General features: G+C 46.6%; 1 protein-coding gene across 1 annotated transcript in view; it reads right to left on the bottom strand.

Annotated features, from left to right (window-relative positions):
• Positions 1-24,708, bottom strand: part of CEP162 (centrosomal protein 162) — a 423,542-nt gene that overhangs the window by 266,731 nt on the left and 132,103 nt on the right. Inside the window, 1 exon segment of the mRNA XM_029595494.1 lies at positions 20,711-20,832. Within this exon segment, the coding sequence (XP_029451354.1) occupies positions 20,711-20,832 (122 nt within the window).

Below are 24,708 nucleotides of genomic sequence, written 5' to 3'. Positions count from 1 at the left end.
GAGGGGTCCGAACCGGCCCTGCTGCCGCCTCTGGAGGGGTCGGAGACTGCCTTGTCACCCCAGGAAGAGTCAGAGACTGCTTGGTCGCCCCAGGAAGGAGTAGAATTCATCACATTACCCCAGGAGGGGTTAGAGACTGCCTGGTTGCCCCCCCCGGAAGGGTTTGAGGCTGTTTTGCCGCCCCAGGACAGGGTAGAATTCTTCACTTCTCCCCAGGAGGGGAGTGAAATCGCTGCATCAGCTCCGGAAGAGGTTGAGCCCACCTCGCTACCTCAGGAAGGGAATGAACCTGCCACTGCAACTCAGGAGGGGTTGAAAATTACCATGCCACCCCAGGAGGGGTCTAACTTTATTATCAGTCAGTACCCCCTGCAGAGTTGGGACCCAGGAGGAGGGGGAGGCCTTAGAGTGGGGGGGGGTACTGTTACGGCTATGGCTGCTGTGCAACCGCCTCACCACCAGGGGTCCTTCAAGAGCAGGCTCTCCTGGCTGGCCCAATCCATCTGCTCTATGTCTTGGATGTGCCTTTATAACCCTGCCTACCCAAGACTCCAGTGCTTCGGCATCGAGCTCGTTGGGCTCCCTGCTCTAGCCTTGCTGTGTGTGGCCTTCGGGCCTTCTGCCTTGCCTTGCTGTGTGTGGTCTTCGGGCCTTCTGCCTTGCCCTGCTGTGTGTGGCCTTCGGGCCTTCTGCCTTGTCTTGCCTTGCTGCATGTGTGTGGCCTTCGGGCCTTCTGCCTTACCTTGCCTTGCTGTATATGTGTGGCCTTCGGCCCTCTGCCCTGCCTTGCTGTGTGTGTGTGGCCTTCGGGTCTTCTGCCTTGCCTTGCCTTGCTGTGTGTGTGTGGCCTTCGGGTCTCCTGCCTTGCTGTGTGTGCGTGGTCTTCGGGTCTCCCGCCTTGCTGTGTGTGCGTGGCCTTTGGGCCCTCTGCCTTGCCATGTGTGTATGGCCTTTGGGCTCTCTGCCTTGTCGTGTGTGTGTGGCCTTCGGGTTCTCTGTCTTGCTATAAGGTTCTTGTGACCCTGCCTGGACCTTGACTCTGTTGCCTGCCGCCTGCCTTGACCCTGCCTGGACTTTGACTCTGTTGCCTGCCGCCTGCCTTGACCCTGCCTGGACCTTGACCTTGTTCCCAGCCAGTACTCTGCTGCATATATCACAGCCATCGCCCACCTCCATACACTCCTGCCACATCGCATTCCTTCCCAGCCATCATCAGAGACCTTCCAGCTATCTCCGTCTCTCTCCACCTGGAGTCACTCCTGAAGGTGGTGTTCACTACACCGGATCACTGCCCAAACGTAACAATAGGTCTGTAGTTGGAGAGGTCGGATGGGTTGAGGTGTGGTTTTTTGAGGATGGGTTTAATTATAGCACATTTAAGTGCTTCTGGGAAAATGCCTTGTTCAAGTGAGGTGTTTATTATGTCTGCGATGGGTTTGGCGATGATGTCTGGGATGAGTTTGAGGGTCTTGACTGGGATTGTGTCGATGGGGTGTGAGGCTGGGTTGATTTTTTGGATGATCTTCTTTACTTTGGTTGATGCGATGGGTCAAAGTTGGTCCAGATGGTTGGTGGTTTGTTGGTTGGGGTTGGTGAATCTTTGTTTGTGTGGAGTTTGCGAGCTATGAGGTTGGTGATTTTCTCAGAGAAGAAACGGGCAAGATCATCGCAGGTCTTTGCGTTGCCGTCTTAGGATGGAGTGATGTGGTTGGGTTGCGTCAGTTTGGCGACAAAATCAAATAGTGCTCTGGGGTTGTGTTGATGATGATGAATTTTTTACGTAGAATTCACGCTTGGCTTTGTCAATGTCGGTTCTGTAAATGTAGAGGAGTGTTCTCTATTTGTCGAGGTGATAAGGAGATGGAAGTCTTCTCCAGGCTTTTTCAGCTTGGCAAAGGAGTCTTTTGGTATTTTTTAGTTCAGGGGTGTACCATGGAGTTTTGTGGGTGTTGCTGTTGGGGATAGTTTTTGGAAATGATGGAGCATTCTAATTCTCCCATCTTACTTCTTAGATTTCTGGCATTAGCATACAAACATTTCAAAGTTTGCTTTTTGTTTGTATTTTTATTCTGCTTTTTAATTGATAGGGGTAAGTTAGAATTTTTTAGCTCAGGTGAGTTTTTAGTTACAGGCACTTGGACTACTTTTCTTATTACTGGAATCTCACTGTTGGGATGCCCTAATTCTAATGCATCATTAGTATCCTTTGAAGATACCTTTCTCTGAACCATGCGCTGCTGAGCGACTGTCGGCTTTCCCCTTTGTTCTAGTTTAAAAGCTGCTCTATCTCCTTTTTAAAGGTTAGCGCCAGCAGTCTGGTTCCACCCTGGTTAAGGTGGAGCCCATCTCTTTGGAAGAGACTCCCCCGTTCCCCAAAAGTTTCCCCAGTTCCTAATAAAACTCTTTGCACCATCATCTCATCCACGCATTGAGACTCCGGAGCTCTGCCTGCCTCTGATGACCTGCGCGTGGAACAGGGAGCATTTCAGAGAATGCTACCCTAGAGGTTCTGGATTTAAGCTTTCTACCTAAGAGCGTAAATTTGACTTCCAGAACTTCCCTCCCACATTTTCCTATGTCGTTGGTGTCCACATGTACCACGACAGCCGGCTCCTCCCCAGCACTGTCTCAAATCCTATCTAGGTGATGCGTGAGGTCCGCCACCTTCGCACCAGGTAAGCATGTTACCAGGCGATCCTCACGCCCACCAGCCACCCAGCCATCTACATTCTTAATAATCGAATCACCAACTATGACGGCCAACCTAACCCTTCCCTCCTGGGCAGTAGGCCTTGGGAGGAAGGGATATCCTCGGTGCAAAAGGACAATGCATCACCTGGAGAGCAGGTCCTTGCTACAGGTCCTTTCCTGCTGCACCCGGTTGATGCTCTCCAATCATGAGACTTTCTTCCTCCAAGGCAGCAACAGGGCTGCCAGTCTGAAGTCTGCAGTCTGCAAATTCATTGCCACTGCTTCAAATGCTTTCTTAAGGATGGCCTCAATTCTCTTATCCTTCAAGGCCGCTCCTCCCTCCACAGGGATAGTCGTCCATTTAGAGACAGCACAGACAAGAGTATCCACTTTCGGGAAACGCAGATGTTCTCTCGCCACTGGACCCAGGGAGAAAAGGACTTTCAAGGTCCGACCCCCTTTAAAATTTCCCTCTGGGTCATCCTATTCAAGATCAATCAATTCTTGAATGGCCTCCATAACCGGGAAAAAACAAGAGGCTTTATGCAAAGAAACCAAAATGGGATTTTTCTTTGGCTCAGACATAGAATCTGTTCCAGGAACACCCTGCATCATCAATGTCTGGAAAATCAGGGCCAGCAATTCATCCCTATGAAAGAACAGCAACATAGACCTTTACTGTTCTAATTCCGGAGGAATTTCCCCATCCTCCAGACAGTCAGAATCTGTATCAACATCAGGGCTCTCTGGTTAATCTTATCATGTAAATGTCAAAAAATGAATAACCACCTAGAAACAATTTTCCAATCAAAAAAAGGATGTAATGTCTGCTCCAAGTAAATTTATTCAAAATTCAATACATATATGTAAATATATGTGTGTGGAAAAGTGGTGGTTTCATATGTTCAGCATCAAAAGCCCCAACAAATGGTTGCTCACTAGTTATTTGCAACTTATAATCATTAACTCACCACCGACCACCTACTATTTCGGCAGACACACCAACATTTTTTTTTAAGTATTTTATATGTAACACCAAGTGTCAATGAATAAAAATCTTCGATAAACCTTCAAACATCCATTACTCACAAAAAGGTTTACACTATTAATTCATGTTTTACTTTTCAACGCCATCATAAACTTCAAATGTGTTACCATCAAGACTTTTCATTATACTCTTGGTCGTAACCAGATGTTACATTTCCTGGATGGATTAAACGACTGCTTCATGGAGCAATTGGTTCAGGAACCAACGAGAGAGGGAGCTATTTTAGATTAAATTCTTAGTGGAATGCAGGATTTGGTGAGAGAGGTAATGATGGTGGGGCACTTGGCAATAGTGCTCATAATATGATCAGATTTGAACTAATGACTGGAAGGGGGACAATATATAAATCTACAACTCTAAAACTAAATTTTCAAAAGGAAATCTTTGATAAAATGTGGAAAATAGTTAGAAAAAAACTGAAAGTTGCAGCTGCAAAGGTTAAAAGTGTACAATAGGGGTAGATTTTAAAAAATAGCGCGATCGCATACTTTTGTTCGCGCACCAGGCGCAAACAAAAGTACGCTGGATTTTATAAGATACGCGCGTAGCCGCGCGTATCTTATAAAAATCCGAGATCGGCGCGCGCAAGGCTGCCGATTTTGCAAAATAGGCGCACCGGCGCGCGAGGGCCCTGCTCGCGTAAATCCGGCCGGATTTACGCGAGCAGGGCATTTAAAATCCGCCTGTAAGCGTGGATATTGTTTAAAAATACAATCTTAGAAGCGCAGTCCAGATGTATTCCATGCATTAAGAAAGGTGGGAGGAAGGCAAAATGATTAATGGCATTGTTAAAAGGTGAGGTGAAAGGCTATTTTAGAAAAATAAAACATCCTTCAAAAATTGGAAAAATAGGAAAAAGCATAAGCATTGTCAAGTTCTACTCTCCCCTTCTTAGCCAAACTACTTGAAAAAGTAGTTAACACCCAACTAACTGAACACCTAGAAAAACACAACATCCTATACCACTCGCAATTCGGTTTTCGCAAATTCTTCAGCACGAAAACACGTCTAATCTCCCTCACTGACACTGTTCTCAAAAGAACAAAGGCTAATCCTATATTCTAGCAATGCTAGACATCTCAGCAGCTTTTGACACCATCAGTATAAAATCCTTATTGACAGACTCATCGAAATTGGCATAACTGGCACTGCCCTACTCTGGTTCCAATCTTAACTTGAAAACAGACAATACAAGGTCAAAATAGGCAATAACGAATCCGAACCTACCAGACTTACCCGTGATGTACCCAAGGTTCCTCATTATCTTCCTCACTCTTCAATATCTATATGCTGTCCATATGCAAACTCCTTTCCGACCTTGGATTCACACACTTTATATATGCAGACGATGTCCAAATTTTAATACCCATCACTGAATCCTTAATACCCATCACTGAATCCATTCCCAAATTCCTCCAACTATGGGACACCTATCTCACGGCCATTAACCAGCTACTCACCCAAATGCATCTTGCCCTAAATACCTCCAAAACTGAACTACTATTAATAAGTCACAAACTAAACGAAAAGACCCTAAACGACATTCAATTCATCCATCCCAAACACCCAATCACACAACCCGTAAGAGACCTAAACATCATCCTAGACAGCGAATTGAACCTTAAAAAATTCATAAGTATGAAAAAATAATTAGGGAGGGGGTGAAGCCAAGATGGTGGACTAAGCAGACACACAGTGCTCCTGCTCCGGCGTCTTTTTTTCCTGCTGAAATATTTCGTGAAAAAAAATGCCTGCAAAACGAAAGGGGAGACCCAGAGCTTACTCTTCTACTTCGGCGATCCCAACTGGACAGAGAACGATCCTGTAGTGTGTCGCTGGCTCTGAGGCAACGGTGCTGAGTGGTCCGGCTGTCGGGTCACAGAGGGGAGCTAGTGACCGGACCTCGGAGGTGGTTTCCCTCAGCCCATTGGACGACTGACTTCCACCAGCTGAGCGTGCGACTTTGACGCCGCGGCTGCCTGAGAGCCCCGAAGTGTTAGCTCTCGAAAGGCAGCTTGAAGGGGCAGCGTCACTGGGAGAGCAGGCGCGGACCTCTGTGGGTGAGACCTCACTCTCTGTGGAGAGACCTCCCTGGGTGAGAGCGATCTGGGAAGGCGAGAAGAACAGCGGAATCCTGGAGGTGAGATGTTGGGGCAGGACTCCCTTCCCCACACCATGGGAGAGGTAACTTTGGAAAAGCCAAAGGTAGTTACAGGATTGCCTGTGGAATTTGTCATCTGCAATGGCGAAGTCCATAGCAGAATGCTCGGCTAAAATCAATTCGGTTTCCTGTCAGCTAGAACTTTGATGGATATAAATTGGAAGTGACTGAGAAAATTACTGATTTGGAGACAGGACTGAAACAAGTTAAAGAAGTATAGACATCAATGATACAAGATTGCGGAATGATTAAAAGAAAAATCGAGAAAATGGAGAACACATTAAGGCATTTAAATTTGAGGATTATCAATTTCCCCAGGGTTGTTGGAGAATTGCCTAGGAAAACCGTGAATCGGTATATTCATGAAATTTTGGAGATTTCCCCTGATAAGACTCTACTCCTGGAGAAGGTGTATTTCTTGCCAAAACGAAGAAATCAACATAAACCACCAATCCAAAATGTGTTAGAAAACTTGACTGAGTTTTGGGAATCCTCCACTTATGAAATTGTTGAAAAAGCAACATTATTGATTTCCTTCTTTAATAGAAACATAGAAATGACGGCAGAAGAAGACCAAACAGCCCATCCAGTCTGCTCAGCAAGCTTTACACATTTTTTTTCTCATACTTATCTGTTTCTCTTAGCTCTTTGGTTCTATTTCCCTTCCACCCCCACCATTAATGTAGAGAGCAGTGATGGAGCTGCATCCAAGTGAAATATCAAGCTTGATTAGTTAGGGGTAGTAACCGCCACAATAAGCAAGCTACACCCATGCTTATTTGTTTTACCCAGACTATCAGGTCGATACAGCAAGGCCGCGTTAGAAAGAGTGCGGCAGTGCCGGGCGTACCCTCGTTCCCCGCATGCACAGTCCTGGTCACATACCGCCTGATACTCTATTTAAATTGCTTGCAAATGCAAGCCACGTCTGCGAAGCGTTAGGCGAAGGGTTAGGCCCGCGCAACCCATTTTCTGTATAGGCACTTAATACAGCGCCTATTCAGTATCCTGGGTGCGCTGGTACCTGTCATTTCAAATGTCATTTCAAATGACATTTGAAATGACAGGTACCAGGAAGTGGATGGTTCCCCCCCTCCCAAAGCAAGGCTCAGGCGAAAATTAAAACAAAAGTGTAAAAAACAAAAGTGTAAAAAAAGTTAACTTACTGGTGGGAGCCGGCGGGCGTGCGTTCGAGGCGGGAGCGAGTTCATCGAGGCGGTAGCCGGCGGGCTGTCATTGAGGCAGGAGCCGGCGGGCGGGTGGGCGCGCGTTTATCCAGGCGGCGGCGGTGGGAGCCGGCGGGCACGCGTTCATCTGGCGGGCTGTCATCGAGGTGGGAGCCGGCGGGCGGGTGATTGTCAGCCCTCTCCCCTCCTTCCGAAGCAAGGCGCGAAAGCAGCCTTGCTCCGGGAGCGAGGGGAGAGAGGACGGGCAATCCTACACTCGGGATGGCCAGTCCGGCTCCTCTCCTCCCGAGGCAAGGCGCGAAAAGCAGCTTTGCTTCGGGAGGAGGGGAGAGAGGACTGGCAGTGTAAAGCGGCGAAGCGACTTACTTTTTTTTGCAGCCCTCCGGAGGAGACGGCCATCAGCAGAAATGGATCGCGGCTCCCCTCCCCTGCCTCCCGGCGAAGATGGACGCCTGCACGGGGGAAAGCGGCCCCTGTGCGTGCAATTGGCCGCTCAAGACGTGACGAACGTCGTGACGTCACGTCTTGAGCGGCCAATTGCACGCACAGGGGCCGCTTTCCCCCGTGCAGGCATCCATCTTCTCCGGGAGGCAGGGGAGGGGAGCCGCGATCCATTTCTGCTGATGGCCGTCTCCTCCGGAGGGCTGCAAAAAAAAGTAAGTCACTTGGTCGCTTCACACTGCCAGTCCTCTTTTCCCTCCTCCCGAAGCAAAGCTGCTTTTCGCGCCTTGCCTCGGGAGGAGGGGTGAGGGACTGGCCATCCCGAGCGTAGGATTGCCCGTCCTCTCTCCCCTCTCTCTCTTGCAACTTTTTTTCTTCGTTTTTTTTTTTGCTTTTGTTGCTTCGGGAGGAGGGAAGAGGACTGGGGCTGCCCCGGAGACCGGCACCCATGGACGCGGCCAGGGCAGGAAAGCGGGGTCTGGGGGAAAGTTTGCCGCCTACCCTTACCCCTGCCTCTAACGCAGGGGTAAGGGTAGGCGGTAAGTTAGCAGGTTAAACGCGCGGCAAAACGGCAGGGTAAAATAGCGATAGTCGGGGCGCGCGTTACTGGATGGTAGGGAATAGCTAATTCGATCGTTTACATGCAATATACATGCCGCGTGCGGAAGGGGTTGCCCGGGGATTTTAGGACGCAGTAGGAGTAGGTTAAAGGGGATAGTGTATCGCAGGAAGGGCTAATGCGGCCGGAAAGTGAGTAGAACGCGAGTTAGGAGCGGGGTAAACGCGGCCGCACTTTACTGGATCGATCTGTATGTTATTCAGCCCTTATTGGTTGTTTTTCTTCTCCCCTGCCGTTGAAGCAGGGAGGTATGCTGGATATGCGTGAAGTATCAGTTTTTCTTCTCCCCTGCCGTTGAAGCAGAGAGCTATGCTGGATATGCGTGTAGTATCAGTTTTTCTTCTCCCCTGCTGTTGAAGCAGAGAGCTATGCTGGATATGCGTGAAGTATCAGTTTTTCTTCTCCCCTGCCGTTGAAGCAGAGAGCTATGCTGGTTATGCGTGAAGTATCAGTTTTTCTTCTCCCCTGCTGTTGAAGCAGAGAGCTATGCTGGATATGCGTGAAGTATTCGTTTTTCTTCTCCCCTGCCGTTGAAGCAGAGAGCTATGCTGGATATGCATTGAAAGTGAAGTATCAGGCTTATTTGGTTTGGGGTAGTAACCGCCGTAATAAGCCAGCTACTCCCCGCTTTGTGAGTGCAAATCCTTTTTTGATATGGGAATAATTATGCGTGCATACTTTAAAAAAATTAATGTACCTTTTATGGGATCCTGTCTTCGAATATTCCCAGATTTAACAAAAGAAATCCAACAGAAAAGAAAGAGCTTTCTAGCTTTAGAACAGGAAGTATTAGCTCTTGGTGCCTCTTTCATGCTCAGGTTCCCATGTAAATGTGTTCTTAAGTATGGGAGGGATAGTTATATTTTTTTTCAGCCCAAGCAGCTAAGGAGCTTTGTCAATCCTAAAAAGTTTGAACAGCAGATGGGTGGCAGTTCAGATGGTCCAGATAGAGATACCTGAAGTTAGTTCGCTATTTCCTTAGGGGTAGATTTTAAAAGAAGCGCGATCAGCCTACTTTTGCTTGCGCATCAGACTCAAGCAAAAGTACGCTGGATTTTAGTAGATACGCGCGGAGCCGCGCGTATCCACTAAAATCCTGGATCGGCGCGCGCAAGGCTATCGATTTTGTATAGCCTGCGCGCGCCGAGCCGCGCTGCCTCCCCCCGTTCCCTCCAAGGCCGCTCCGAAATCGGAGCGGCCTCGGAGGGAACTTTCCTTTGCCCTCCCCTCACCTTACCCTCCCTTCCCCTACCTAACCCACCCCCCCGGCCCTGTCTACACCCCCCCCTTACCTTTGTCGGGGGATTTACGCCTCCCGGAGGGAGACGTAAATCCCCGCGCGCCAGCGGGCCTGCTGCGCGCCGGGCCGCGACCTGGGGGCGGGTATGGAGGGTGCGGCCACGCCCCCGGGCCGTAGCCACGCCCCGTACCCGCCCCCAAAATGCTGCCGACACGCCCCCGCAACGCCGCGCGCTCCGGCCCCGCCCCCCGACACGCCCCCCTCCGAGAACCCCGGGACGTACGCGAGTCCCGGGGCTCTGCGCGCGCCGGGAGGCCTATGTAAAATAGGTTTCCCGGCGCGCAGGGCCCTGCTCGCGTAAATCCGCCCGGTTTTGGGCGGATTTACGCGAGCAGGGCTCTGAAAATCCGCCCCTTATTGTATTTTCTTTCTGTCTTATCTCCCTTGATTTTGCAGTACCCCTCTTTCCCCCCCCCCCCCCCCCCCCATGCTTGTGGTCTAATGAGGTGTATTTAATCTGAGATACTTAATTCAGACAATATTTCATTTTGTTAAATTTTCCTGTGATGTAAATCACCATGTTTCTGTAACAAAGATAAGCTTGGTATATTATTGACTTAAAAAAACCTAATAAAGAGAAAATTAAAAAAAAAAAATTCATAAGCACAACCATGAAAGACTGTTACTACAAACTCCACGTTCTAAAGAAACTAAGACCTCTCCTTCACCCAAATGACTTCCGAACCATCCTGCAAGCAATAATCTTCTCTAAGACTGACTACTGCAACACCATACTACTAGGTCTCCCTGCCTCAACTCTCAAACCCTACAAATGTTACAAAATGCCACCACCAGAGTCATCACAAACACCCGTAGAAATGATCATATTACACCAATTCTAAAAAACCTCCACTGGCTCCCGATCCCGAATCCTTTTCAAGAGTCTAACCATAATACACAAGACCCTACACAATCAAAACGTTCACTGGCTAAATGCCTCCCTCCACTTCCAAACCCCAAGGAGAGCCACCAGATCCGCCCACAATGGAACTATACCCGCTCCATCCCCCAAATTAACACACTTCACCTCCACCAGAGAATGAACCCTTTCACTAGCCGGCCCCACCATATGGAACTCAATGCCACCAGACCTAAGACTAGAATCTAACACACAAACCTTCAAAAACAAAATTTGAAAACATGGCTGTTCACAAAGTCCTTTCCATAGCTCCCACCCACTCCAAACAATCAAGCACCCTAATCCAGACTTCATAAATTAATAACTCCTGTACAAAGATTTTCTCTCATATTTTCCCAATGTTAAGACACCATATATATAAAAATGCATTGTTGTTGTATCAGTAGCACCCTGTACATATAACTTATCCCCCCTGAAATGTTGTAACTTCTCCTAAAACATTAAAATGTAACTTTCTAAATTTCTAATTTCCTATTCTCATTCCAAATCTTTGGTGAACTAGCTGTTTCACTGTAAACTGATGTGATGTGCAAACGAATGTCGGTATATAAAAGATGTAAATAAATAAATAAATAAATAAATAAATAAAGAAGTTTATTTATTTTATTTATTTTAATTTTTTCTATACCGGCATTCGTGATAATATCACATCAAGCCGGTTTACAGTAAACAATGGGGTGATAATATGTACAATACAAAATATAAATGCAGTTACAATAAACAAGGAGTCGTACAACTAGGAGCAAGAAGAAGAAAAGATAGTAACTTTAACATAGTGTGTAAACCCGTAGAATGGTAGAATTTCCAATAATGGAAGTGAGTGATTTACAATGAATTGTTCAGTATAAATATGTAGTTTTTAACAATAAAGAATAAATCATAAGTAATGAAAATTCTGAATGTTTATAATGCTTAGGGGTAGGTTACCAGGATGGTTATAATAAGAAAGATGTTGCTTGGAGGTTGAATATCGGATAGAAATGTTTTTAATCTGAGTCTGGGAAGGCTTGTTTGAAAAGCCATGTTTTAAGTCTTTTCCTGAATGTCAGTAAGCAGGGTTCCTGTCTAAGTTCCGTTGGTATGGAATTCCAAAGAGTGGGTCCTGCTGTGGAGAAAGCCCTATCTCTGTAAGTTATGTGGAGGGACGTTTTGGAAGGCGGTACTTGTAGAGACTCTTTGTAGAACTCTCTTATGGGTCTGGAGGATGTATGCTTTATGAAAGGGATTTGTAGGTTGAGAGGAGCGATTTGTTGTATGGATTTGTAGATTATGGTGATTGACTTATAAAGAATTCTGAAATGGATTGGCAGCCAGTGTAAATCTTTAAGGATTGGGGAGATGTGCTCTCTTCTCCTTGTATTTGTTAGAATTCTGGCTGCCGTATTTTGAACCATTTGTAGCGGTTTGGTGTGAGCTGATGGGATACCTAATAATAAAGAATTGCAATAGTCTAACTTGGAGAAGATTATTGCTTGAGGATAGTCCTGTAGTCATGGTTGTGGAACAGTGGTCTTATTCTTTTTAGAACATGTAGTTTATGAAAGCAGTCTTTAGTAGTTTGGTTTATGAAAGCTTTTAAGTTAAGCCTATTATCGATGATTGCGCCCAAATCTCTTACTTTTGTTGTTTGTAAATTAGTTTGAGGAATTGTGGGGGTGTGGCAGATCTCAGAGGATATGAGAAGGAGTTCCGTTTTTGAGGAATTTAGGATTAAATTCATACTGGAAAGGAGGGAGTTGATTTCTTGCAGACAATAATCCCAAAGATCGAGGGTTTTTTTTAATGGATTCTTTGATTGGTATCACAATTTGGACATCGTCGGCATAAAGGTAGTGTTTAAAGTTCAAGTTGGTTAATAGCTGGCAGAGAGGGAGGAGGTAAATGTTAAAGAGGGTGGGTGAGAGAGATGAACCTTGGGGAACTCCTTGAGATGAAGGGTAGCGTTTAGATTCTTTGCTGTGAATTTTTACCTTGAAGCCTCTGTTTTTTAAGAATGAGTGGAACCAGGATAGTGCAGAGCCTGTTATGCCGATGTTCAATAGTTGGTTTACGAGCATGGAGTGGTTAACAGTATCAAAGGCGGCTGAGAGGTCCAAGAGAATCAAAAGGTAGGACTGGCCTTTGTCTAGGCCTAGGGTGAGGTAGTCTATTAAGGAAATTAGTAGAGATTCTGTACTTAACGATTTCCTGAAGCCATATTGTGAAGGGTAGAGAATTTTGTGGTCTTCCAGGTAGTCTGATAATTGAGAGTTAACCAGTTTTTCCATGACTTTAGCAATGAATGGGAGGTTTGAGATAGGGCGAAGGTTGGAGGGGTCATCTGGGTCTAACTTTGGTTTTTTTAAGAGCGGTTTGATTGATGCCATTTTGAGGTCGTCAGGGTAGAGTCCTTTAGATAAAGAGCAGTTGATTATGTCTGTCAGAGCTTTGGATATGGTGTCCGGAATAAGGAGGAGTAATTTGGAAGGGATTTGGTCTAATGGGTGTGTCGATGGTTTCATATTTTTCAGTATTCTAAGGATCTCCGAAGTTGTAGTGGGTTCAAATGAATTGAGTGAGATGTTTTTGTTATGGTGTATAAAGGTACTGTGAGGGGAAGAGGTAATGAGCGAATTCTTAGAAAGAAGGTTGGCTATTTTGTTGTTGAAGAAGAGGGCAAGCTCCTCTGCTTTTTCTTGGGCTTTGTTAAATGGAATGTCAGGTATTTGGATTTGAGTTAAGTTGGAGACGTAGGCGAAAAGGGCTTTAGCATCAAAGATCATATGATGGATCTTATGAGCATAGAAGTCTCTTTTGATTTTTAGCAAGGAATTTTTGTAGTGGTGGAGAGCAAGTTTGTAGGCAGAGAGGGTGGAAACTGAAGGAGATTTGCGCCATTTGCTTTCGTTCCGTCTGAGGGAAAGTTTTAGATTTTGTAGTTCTTCATTAAACCAAGGTTGTTTTTTTGGAAGGTTGTGTTTTAGTTTTTTAGTTGTTAGAGGACAGAGTTTATTAGCTGCAGTTTCTGTAATATTATTCCAAGAATGAAGTGCTGAATTAGGAGAGGAAAGGTCCAAGTGTGGTAGTTCTAAGACTAGGTGGTTGTGGAGGTCCTCAGATGCACATATTTTCCTGTAGGAGAATTGTTGTTGAGGGGCGAGGGTGCTGTTTTTTTGTGCCAGTGTGATGGTGGTCGAGATTAGAGAGTGGTCCGACCAGGGTACTGGTTCGCAGATCGGTTGAGTTGAGTTAGAGATACCAGAATTGGTGAAGATGAGGTCCAATGTATGACCTGCTTTATGGGTGGGTTTCTTGATAATTTGATTGAAACCTAAAGCAGACAAGGCGGTAATGAAAGTTTTCCCATTTGTAGATAGAGAGGGATTGTTGACATGTAAATTGAAGTCACCGAGTATAATTGCTGGAGAATCTAGATTAATGTGGGAGACTATTAGTTCAAGGAGAGGGGAGGTATCTGAGTCGAGAAGGCCTGGGGGGGCATATACAAGAAGGATTTGAAGAAGGTTTGATTTGAAAAGGCCTGTTTCCAGTTTGTTAGGAGAGTTGACTGTGTATTGGGTGAAATTCAAATCTTTTTTGGTAGCAAGAAGAATTCCTCCACCTTTTCTTTTCTGTCGGGGAATGGAGAAGAAGTCATATGAATGTGTAGGTAATTGGTTAATTAGTGCAGTGTCTGTTGGTTTGAGCCAAGTTTCTGTAATAGCGCATATGTCTGGATTTGCGTCTAGGAGAAGATCATTGAGAATGGGGGTTTTCTTAGTGATGGATTGGGCGTTGAATAGAAATAGTGAGAATAATGTTAGCCCTAGTAATTGTGTAAAGGGGGAAGCTATAATGGGAATGAGGGCTTTATAGGTGTGAGGATGAGAGGTCAAAAGAGAGTTCCTAGTTGAGTTGTGTCTCCTGTGATGGAGAATCGGAATCGGGAGACCGCAGAGCATGATGGTTAGAAAAGGTTGGAGGTCTTGTTGTTAATGTTGAAGAGTAGAAATTAGTGGTCTGTTGTGTGAATGGGGGTGGATAGGTAGGAAAGTTTCACAATGGATTTTGTGACTGAGGCTTGAATGAGAGGTGAAGTTTGATTGCGGATTGCTTGTAGACTTGGAGAATGGTCGGATGAATTGATGACCTGGTAGTTGAAGAAAAGTGGTGGAAGTTGACGGTTATGGGAGCGTGTTGTGCGTCAGGGGTGCTCGAAGGGGCGCACAAAGGGGCAGGCCCCTTTGTTGCGCTCCTTCGGCGCGTGGCGCCGAGGAAGGGGTTTCAAATTTAAAACCCCCGCTCCTACCGCTGACGTCAAGGTAGGGCTTCCTCGATTGGCTGCTGCGGTTTCTTGTAGGCGGAGCGAAGAGGCTGGCCGCGTGACCGGCGTCGGAGCTCCGGTGGCAAGTGCTGAGTGATTTTAAAAGGCCTTGCCCTGACGGGCTTCAGCGCCGGATGCGCTGGCCTAGCAGCAATTTCGTCCGGGAGAAGCACTGAGGGGATCGTGGCAGAAAGGGAAGCCGAGGAGCCGTTTCAAATTTAAAACCCCCGCTCCTACCGCTGACGTCAAGGTAGGGCTTCCTCGATTGGCTGCTGCGGTTTCTTGTAGGCGGAGCGAAGAGGCTGGCCGCGTGACCGGCGTCGGAGCTCCGGTGGCAAGTGCTGAGTGATTTTAAAAGGCCTTGTACGTGTAAAAAGTTACGTGTAAAAGTTACGTGTAAAACTTTGATAAGGCAGGCTAAGAGAGAATTTGAAATGAAGTTGGCTGTAAAGGCAAAAACTCATAATAAAAACTTTAAAAAATATATCTGAAGCAAGAAATCTGTGAGGGAGTTGGTTGGACCATTAGATGACCGATGGATTAAAGAGCTCAGAGAAGATAAGACTAAAAGACTAAAATATTAAATTAATTCTTTGCTTCTGTATTTATAAATGAGGATGTTGGGGAGATACCAGTTCCGGAGATGGTTTTCAAGGGTGATGAGTCAGATGAACTGAACCAAATCAGCCAGCCAGTATTCTCTTCAAAATCAACTGTGGACAGACTAGCAAAAAACTTAATTAGAAACAGGCAGCCAGTACTGTACTCAACCAACAAGAAACACTGAACTCAAGCAAGGAACATATATACCCTAATCTAGGGACTGGATAGACCCTTACCAGTAATTCACTGGAACACATAGCCCCACAGGAGAACCATTGACACAATCATTTGGCAGCCGAAGGTGGGAAGCTGCATCCATCTATCCACCTTAAGGAAAAGGAAATTATCAGATAATCTCATTTCCTAGCATGTGGACAGATGGATTCAGATGCACAACCTGGACGCACAGCTAGACACACTCGCCAAACCTACAATCCTGTAGGGGGCAGCCTTAGAAAGTGTGTGAAATGCCGTTGTCTCTAGCATGTCCTGAATTTACATTTACCCAGTCAATATTGGGGTAATTGAAATCTCCATTACTGCACTTTCAAATTGCTTAGCTTCCATGATCTCTCTTAGCATTTCATCAGCTTTCTGAACATTTTGTCCAGGTGGACGTAGTATACTCCTATCACTATATTCTTACCCAACACACATGGGATTTCTATCCATATAGATTCTACTGAGCATTTAGTTTTTTGTGTGATCTTTATCCTGTTGGACTCTAAACCATCCTGGACATTAAGTGCTACACCCCCACCAAGTTAATCCTTCCTACTGCTCTTCTTGGACTTCTTTTGTGTCTTATTCAACTGACTTTTGTTATCCCCATCACCCATTTCTTTGAGATTTGGGGGGGGGGCGGCGCAACATCCCAATTTCCTTCTGCCACCCCCATCCTCTAGTTTAAATGTCTTCTGGCATAAGGTTTGAATTTATCATTTAGGATCTTTTTTCCTGCCACAGACAGATGTAAGCCATCTTGACATAGAGCCTTTTACTGTTCCATACATGGCCCTAGCCCCTAATATATCCAAAATTTTGCTCCTTACACCAATTTTTGAGCCATGCATTGACGTTCATTAACAAATGCCCTTAGGAAGGTCTTATGTGTGCTGTTGGTCTGTTCCACTTGAGCGTTAGCTTATGTGGGTGGCAGGCCGTGGTGAAGTCTAGTTTGATATTAAACTTGCAGCAAAGGGAGCACCAGTATTTAGCCGTGAAATGGACGCCTCGATCCGAGAAGATATACCGCAGTAAGCCATGCAGTCGAAAAATGTGGGCAGTAAATAACTTTTCTAGTTCCGGTGTAGACCTGGAAGGGCGATGAAGTGGGCCATTTTGGAGAATCGATCTATAAAGACCCAGATAATGCAACAATCACTTGAGAGGGGGGGGAGGTCCACCATAAAATCGGTGGGCAGGTGGGTCCAGGGTTCCTTGGGGGCTGCCGGTGGCTTTAACAGCCCCCAAGTTCATCCTACTATAGGTTTTTGTTGGGCGCAGGTAGGACAAGTGTCCACATAGGCTTTGATATCCTTCTGGGGTCACCAATAGTACTGCTGGAGCAGTGCGAGGGTCCGAGCTCAGCCAGGATGACCTGCGATTCGAGAGTCGTCGAACCATTCTAACATCTTCTGATGGTGTTGGCTGGGGACCACTGTCTTCCCTGGAGAGGCAGTCTGAGAAGCGGCCAAGAGGATTCGTGCCAGATCAATGATATAGCTGAGAGGATCAGGCATTTTTTCCACCTCAAAGGACTGTAAGAGGGTGTCGGCCTGGGTATTTTTGGTTGCCGGCCTGTATCTTATCACAAAGTTGAAGCAGCTGAAAAACAAGGCCCACCGGGCTTGACAGAAGTTCAGTCGTTGGGCATGATGGAGATGCTCCAGGTTCTTATGGTCGGTATATACCATGATGCAGTGTTGTGTTCCCTCCAACCATTGCCACAATTCCTCGAATACCATTTTAATGTCAAGTAACTCCTTGTCCCCAATGCCATAGTTACATTCAGCAGGAGAACATTTTTGGGAGAAAAAGGAACAAGGATGAATAACTCTCATGTTGAGTGTTGACTCAACACAGCTCCTACTGCTGTGGAGGAGGCATCGACCTCGAGAATGAAGGGACGTGTAGGATCTGGGTGGCGGAGACATGGTTCCTGGAGGAAACCCTGTTTTATCTTGAGAAAGGCAGTGACCACTTCTGGAGGCCAAACCTTGGGGTTTGCCCCTTTCTTAGTCAGGGGCGTAAGAGGTGCGACTATTTGAGAGTATTTAGGGATGAAGTTCCAGTAGAAGTTTGCAAATCCCAGAAATCTCTGTAAGGAGCGAAGGCTAGAAAGTTGGGGCCAGTTCTGGATGCAAGCTATCTTTTCTAGGTCCATGTGGAAACCGGTGCTAGAGATGATGTATCCCAAGAAGGGAAGGAACTCTCTCTCAAAGATGCACTTCTCTAATTTTGCAAAGAGCTTATTGGCCCATCGTCACTGAAGGACTTACCGGATGTCGCGGCCATGAGATTGCAGATCTTTGGAAAAAATAAGGACATCATCAAGATATATCACCTCACAGATCCCTGAAGACCTCGTTCATCATACTCTGGAATACCGCAGGAGCATTACACAAGCCAAAAGGCATGACCAGGTATTCGTAATGGCCATCCAGTGTGTTAAACGCAGTCTTCCACTCGTTGCCCGGTTTGATCTGGATAAGATTGTACACTCCCTGGAGGTCCAACTTTGTAAATATTCTGGCTCCCTGCAGACGGTCAAGTAGTTCTGAAATGAGAGGCAAGGGGTTAGCGATCCTTCTTGGTTATGGCATTGAGACCTCGGTAGTCAATACAAGGCCAAAGTGTGCCATCCTTCTTGGCCACAAAGTAAAAACCTGCTCCCACCAGGGTCATGGAGAGTCTAATGAATCATCTTTCAAGGTTTTCTTGAATATACTGGGACATGGCCTTGGTCTCTGGAAGAGATAGAGGATATACCCTTCCCCGTGGCGGTGTAGTGCCTGAGATTAGGTTGATGGCACAGTCAAACAGACGTGGCTCTGGTAGTGTCTCTGCCTTTTTCTTGGAAAAGACATCTGCATAGTCAGCGTACGGAAATGGCAGGTCCAGAAAGATCATAGTGAGAGGAATGGACAATGGCGGTCTGACTTGGAGGAGACAGGAGGTATGACAGCAAAGGCTCCAACTGGTCAACTGTAGAGTTCCCCAGTCAAAGTTGGGGGAATGGCGTTGCAACCAAGGAAGTTCTAGTACAATGGGATGTACTACCTTCTCAATGACATCAAAAGTGATCTTCTCCACATGCAGGATGCCGGTGCGGAGACACAATGGAGCAGTTGATATGGTGATCCACCCCAGGAGGGGCTCCCCTGAAATAGAAGAGATAACTAGGGGTGGGTTCCTGGGAATCACTGGTAGCTTCAAGAGGTATGTCAGAGCTTTCATGAAAAAGTTCCCACCAGCGCCAGAATCTATCAGCACAAGGATGGAGAACTCATGCTTGCCGGCGGTAATAACCACTGGGAGTATAAACTGAGGAGCAGGATTAGTAAAGACTAGGGTCATCTCCCCACTGCCTCCTAGGCTTGTTGGTTTCCCTGCTTCACTGGACATTATGCAAGAAGGTGCCCCTTCTCAGCACCATAAAAACATAGACCCAGGGTGCAATGACGGTGCTCCTCTTCTGGCATGAGTTGACTCTGCCCAAGTGGCATTGGCTCCTCAAGTTGTGCAGTTGCAGGTGCTGTCGCTTGTGTTGGAATGAGGGGTTGAGAGAACAATGAGGCAAGCACTACATGCCTTCGCAAGGCTCGCAACTCCCGGGCCCGTTGCTGGAGACGGCGGTCTATCCTTCCGGTTAGGTCTATGAGAGCATCTAGTGACTCAGGAAGCTCCCTTGCCGCCAGCTCGTCTTTTATCTGAGAGGATAGACCTGCCAAGAAAATGCTCTGCAGGCTGTCTTCCCACCAGTTTAATTTGGTGACTAGGGTATGAAATTCAATGGCGTAATCCACCAGAGGTCGGACACTCTGTCAGAGATGCAGAAGATCAGATCCTACTGTAGCTAAGTGGCCAGGTTCGTCGAATACCTGCTTAAAGGTTTTGACGAACTGCTGCAGGTCCTGGAGTAGTGTTTCCCCTCGCTCTCAAAGGGGAGAGGTCCAAGCCAAGGCCTTCCCATCGAGAAGGGAGAGGATGAATGTGGTCTTGATGACATCGCTGTAAAACTGTGCTGGCTGGAAAGTGAAATGCCCAAAAGCAATGGTTTAAGAAACCGTGGAACTGCTTGGGGTCTCCCGCATACCTAGTCGGGACCAGGAGTCGTATAGGTGGCGCGACTGACACAGGCACTGGTGTTACAGGAGTCTGAGTGTTAGCTATGACCGTGGAGGCATCAAGGTGGGCACTGAGGCGTTCTATAGAGTCAGCCAGCATTTCCAAAAACTGCTGTTACTGCAGGATCTTCTGAGTCAGACCTGGTATGGCCTGGAGGCCAGAACGGACCGCCGGGTCCACGGCCTCAGCAAACTGTTACGTCGGTGGACTCTTCAGCCAAAGTGAGGTTGGTGCCACCTATGGAGCCCTGTAGGTCCCCGCTCTCGGCAGGCAAAAGTTGTCAGGTGCAGAAGCCTATCAGGAACTTCACCACTGCCAGTCCTCGATCCCCACAGGTTGATCCCTTGGGTGCCGGGGCATATCCAGACATATCCGGAGTCCAGGCAAAGGTTAGAGGCAGGCAGCAGTCAGGCTTATCCAGAGTCCAGGCAAGGATCAAACCAGGTATCCATCCAAGAGAGAGGAAGAGGAATGGATGGGTAGGCAGACAAGCAAGGCAGAAAAAAGGTCGGGCAGACGAGGACTGGGGCAAGCAGAGGCAAAGACTGGAACAAGCTGAAAGCGAAGACTGGAACAAGCTGAAAGCGAAGACTGGAACATGCTGAAGACAAGACTGGAACAGTTTTGGGAAGCAACATGCACTACCTTGGTAGTTGAACCTGTTGCTGAGGCAGTGAAGGAGAGACAAAGAAGGCCCTTTATAGGGCTGGATGTGTGAGGTCATCAGGTGGTGCCGCAGGGCTTTTCTTGTTGGAGGTCCTTTAAATAAGATGAAGTCAGGTGCGCGTGCCTAAGGTGGAGCGCGGCTGGTTGAGGCCATGGAGGTATGAGTAGCGTTTTGCATTAACAATCCGCAGACCACCAAACACAACAATAGCATTTTAGTATATAAACTAAAATTTTCACAGGTGCAAGCTAAAATCATTTAGCACAAGTTTTAATGCATAGACCCATTATTGTGATAGTTTATAATAACATTACTCTTGTGCTCTTGCTGCAGATGTTTTTAGATTGATAATATAGCTACAAGCATCTTTTAATCTCAAAATGGAAAGAAAACATCGGATTACAGTTTTTAATTTTTGTACCTGGTTTTCAGTATTTGAACTATTGTCTTCTTCTACTTTCTGTTCCACTTGTTTTTCTTCTTTTTCATTAGGAAAAGGAAAATTATTCTCTATCTCATCCTCAAAGTCTTCACTGTAATTGCCTAGAAATTAATTAGAGTATAAAATTAACTCTCGATTATACAGGACATAATAGAAAAACAATGAGTATAAACAATGTATAAAACTGGATTTCTTGTAGGTAGTGATGCATTTTCTTCAACCAATATGAAAATTAGACTAAGGTTTCATTGTACACAAATTTTCAAGACCACATAGGTCTTCAGATGTACTTGAAAGTGCTCTCTCTCTCTCCCTTTACTTTCCCTTTCATCCTCTCCAGGGCTCTCTTTATCCTGCCTTCTTCTTAACAAATAACATTTCTCTTTTTGTTCTTTATACCGTTGTGGAAGGAAGGATGGGTATGACTCTCTCCTCTTTCTAACTATTTTCCTCATCCAAAGTTGTCTACATTTCTAGCCCCCTGACAAGATACCTCTCCTTCCTACCTTTCCTAACTCAAGACCATCTCTCTTTTAAATCCTTTATCCTTACCTTCTCTCTTTTATCCATACCCTCCAAGACTATCATATGTGTACTCCTAGCCTGTCCACCACATAAGTTCTTTCTCTTTTTCTAAACCTAAAAGAATATCTCTTACTCTCTTACCCCTGTTCTCACCCCTTCAAGTGGTTTCGTCTCTTTCCACCTTCCCTCCCTTTCAAGGCAATTCTCCCCACCCCAACCTTATAATCACCCACTTACCATCTTTCCAATAACATGTAGTCCCATTTATTTCACCTCTTTCTAGAAAACTATCATTCTCTACCCTTACCCTCTTCCACCTCTTCAACTCCCTGATCGCTTGATGCATGGAAAAGGCTCTTGCAGGCTTTTTTATGCTTGCCATAATGGGCTCCCTCACCAGCTTGTTTTCCTTAACTGTTCCTCTGCGATGCCCAAGGCCCCCAAAATATTAGCCACCAGGGAAAAAAAATACTTCCCTTCTAAGTAGATTAGTACTGTAGATTCCTCCTTTTCCTTAGAAGAAATCTCACCATCTTCCAGGCTCTCCCCAAATTAACACAGAAATGGCAGAAAAAGACCAATTGGCCCATCCAGTCTGCCCAGCAAGCTCCTACACTTATTTTCCCATACTTATCTGTTTCACCGATCACCAAGTTCAGGTTGCTTGTTGGTAACTGTTTGATTCAAATTTTCTGCCACCCCTGCCAATCATGCAGAGAGTAATGTTGGAGTTGCATTAAAGGTGAGCATAAGGCTTAATGGTTAAGGGTAGTAACCGCCGCATCAAGCAAGTTAACCCGATGCTTGTTTACCCAGATTGCACAGATGTTTTCTGAATGTAAATCCTCTTTTCCACATTTCTCCCTGCTGTTGAAGCAGACAGCAACACTATATATGCATTCAAAGTGAAGTATCAGGCTTAACTGGTTTAGGATAGTAACCGCCGCAATAAGCAAGCAACCCCCACGCTTATTTGTTTACCCAGACTGTGTAGTTCAGTCCTTGTTGGCTATTATCTGAATGCAAATCCTCTTTTCCACATTTCCCTTGCCGTTGAAGCAGAGAGCAAGGTTGAAGTTGCATTAACCGTTTAAAGGCTTATTGAGTAAGGGTAATAATCACAAGGTAGTAGCCTCCATTCCAGCAAGCAACCTCCATGACTCTTCTCTTCATTCCCATCCTCTAGCCTTTATGAATCCACAGTGTTTATCCCATGCCCCTTTGAAATCCTTCACAATTTTAGTGTTCACAACTTCCTCCGGAAGGGCATTCCAGGCATCCACCACCCTCTCCGTGAAGAAATACTTCCTGACATTGGTTCTGAGTCTTCCTCCCTGGAGTTTCAAATCATGACCCCTAGTTCTACTGATTTTTTTCCAACGGAAAAGGTTTTTTGTTGACCATGGATCAGTAAAACCTATCAAGAATCTGAAAGTCTGTATCATATCACCCCTACTCCTCCTCTCCTCCAGGGCATACATATTTAGGTTCTTCACTCTCTCCTCATAAGTCATTTTATAAAGACCATCCACCTTTTTGGTCGCCCTTCTCTGGACCGCCATCCTGTCTCTGTCCCTTTGGAAATACAGTCTCCAGAACTGAACACAGTACTCCAGGTGAGGCCTCACCAAGGCCCTGTATAAGGGGATCATCACTTCCTTTCTCTTCCTAGATATTCCTCTCTCTGTGCAGCCCAGCATTCTTCTGGCTTTAGCTATCGCCTTGTCACATTGTTTCGTCAATTTCAGATCATTACATACTATCACCCCAAGGTCTCTCTCTTGCTCCGTGCACATCAGCCCTTCACCCCCATCAAATACAGTTCTTTCGCATTTCCACACCCCCATATACATGACTCTGCACTTCATGGCATTGAATCTCAGCAGCCATATCTTCAACCACTCTTCCAGCTTCCTTAAATCCCGTCTCATTCTCTCCACTCCTTCCAGCGTGTCCACTGGGAAGGAAAGCCTTGGCCACCGTGGTGTCCAGGTCTGCTCCGATGAAGGTCAGTCGCTGGGACGGAGTCAGCTGGGATTTCAGGTAGTTCACAAGGAAACCCATTGACTAGAGGAGGCTTAACGTCAGGTTGAGGGACTGAAGAACTCCCTCTTTCGATGAACTATTGATGAGCCAATCGTCCAGATATGGGAACATATGCACCCCGTTCCGGCATAAAGTGCTCCCACCACTGCCAGGCACTTTGTGAAGACTTGGGGCATGGAGGCCAGCCCGAAGAGGAGAACCCTATACTGGAAGTGTCGGCGGCCTACGACGAAGCACAGATATTTACGATGAGGTGGAAAACTTGCAATGTGCGTGTAAGCGTCCTGTAGATCCAGAGAGCAGAGCCATTCCCCTTGATTCAAAAGCAGAAGTAAGGTGCCAGGGATACCATTCTGAACCATTCTCTGCGAAGGAACCAGTTTTAGGTTTGAAAATCGAAGATGGGACGAGGGCCGCCTGCTCTCTTTTGTATAAGGAAATACCAGGAGTAGAACCCTTGTCGCCGCTGAGCCCTGGCAACAGATTCCACGGCTCTGGACCGGGGCAGGGCCGAGAGTTCTAACTCAAGGGTTATTGCGTGTTCTATAAGGCTCCACGCCGAGGAGGGTGGGGAGTCTGGAGGAACAGTGAGGGGATTCAGGCGGTAATCGTAGGCTATGATGGATAATACCCATCGCTCGGTGGTAATTGGGAACCAATTGTTGACGAAGTGGCAGAGACGACCTCCCATAGGTGGGTTGGATGCTGCGGGCAAAGGGGACTGATTTCTGCTCTCTGGATGTCAGTCAAAAGCCAGTTGCAGGACCAGGCTGGGGAGCTGGCTGAGCTCTAAGTGCTCTTTGTTGTTGCGGGTGGCCTCTTTGGGAGGACCGAGCTGTATGAACACGGGAGGCCAAAGGGTAGTATCTCCGTTGTTTGTAAAACTGCTTCCTTGTATCCCTAAGTGGACCTCTACGGGTCACTGAGGAGGCATCAGAGATGGTAGCTGACACAGGGACTCATGGTGATCTTTGAGTTGGTCCACTGCGTCTCGGATCTTGTCCCCAAACAGGTTTTCTCCTGTACAGGAGAGGTCAGCCAGTTTTTGTAGACCTCTGGATGAAGGTCTGAGGCTTTTAGCCAGGCCCAGCGTCTGGCACTAATGCCTGCTGCTGAGACCCTTGACGTTGTTTCAAAAATGTCATAGGCTGCTCTCACCTCATGTTTTCCAGCCTCCAATCTTTTGCAGGATGGATTCTAGGCCTCCTGAAATTGCTGTGGCAGGATCTCAGTGAACTCCTAGATTTGTTCCCAGATGTTCCTGTCATACTGCTTCATGTATAACTGGTATGCCGCTATGTGAGCGATAAGCATGGAACTCTGGAAGACCCTCCGACCTAGGGCGCCTAAGGCTCTCTGGTCTTTTCCTGGAGGGGCAGAGGAGTAAGGGCGAGTCCTCTTGGCCT

This window comes from Rhinatrema bivittatum, chromosome 3, assembly GCF_901001135.1.
Source record: "Rhinatrema bivittatum chromosome 3, aRhiBiv1.1, whole genome shotgun sequence".
In the NCBI taxonomy this organism is placed as follows: domain Eukaryota; kingdom Metazoa; phylum Chordata; class Amphibia; order Gymnophiona; family Rhinatrematidae; genus Rhinatrema; species Rhinatrema bivittatum.
The sequence above is the reverse complement of the archived record's forward strand: the minus strand, read 5'-3'. Positions and strand labels throughout refer to the sequence as shown.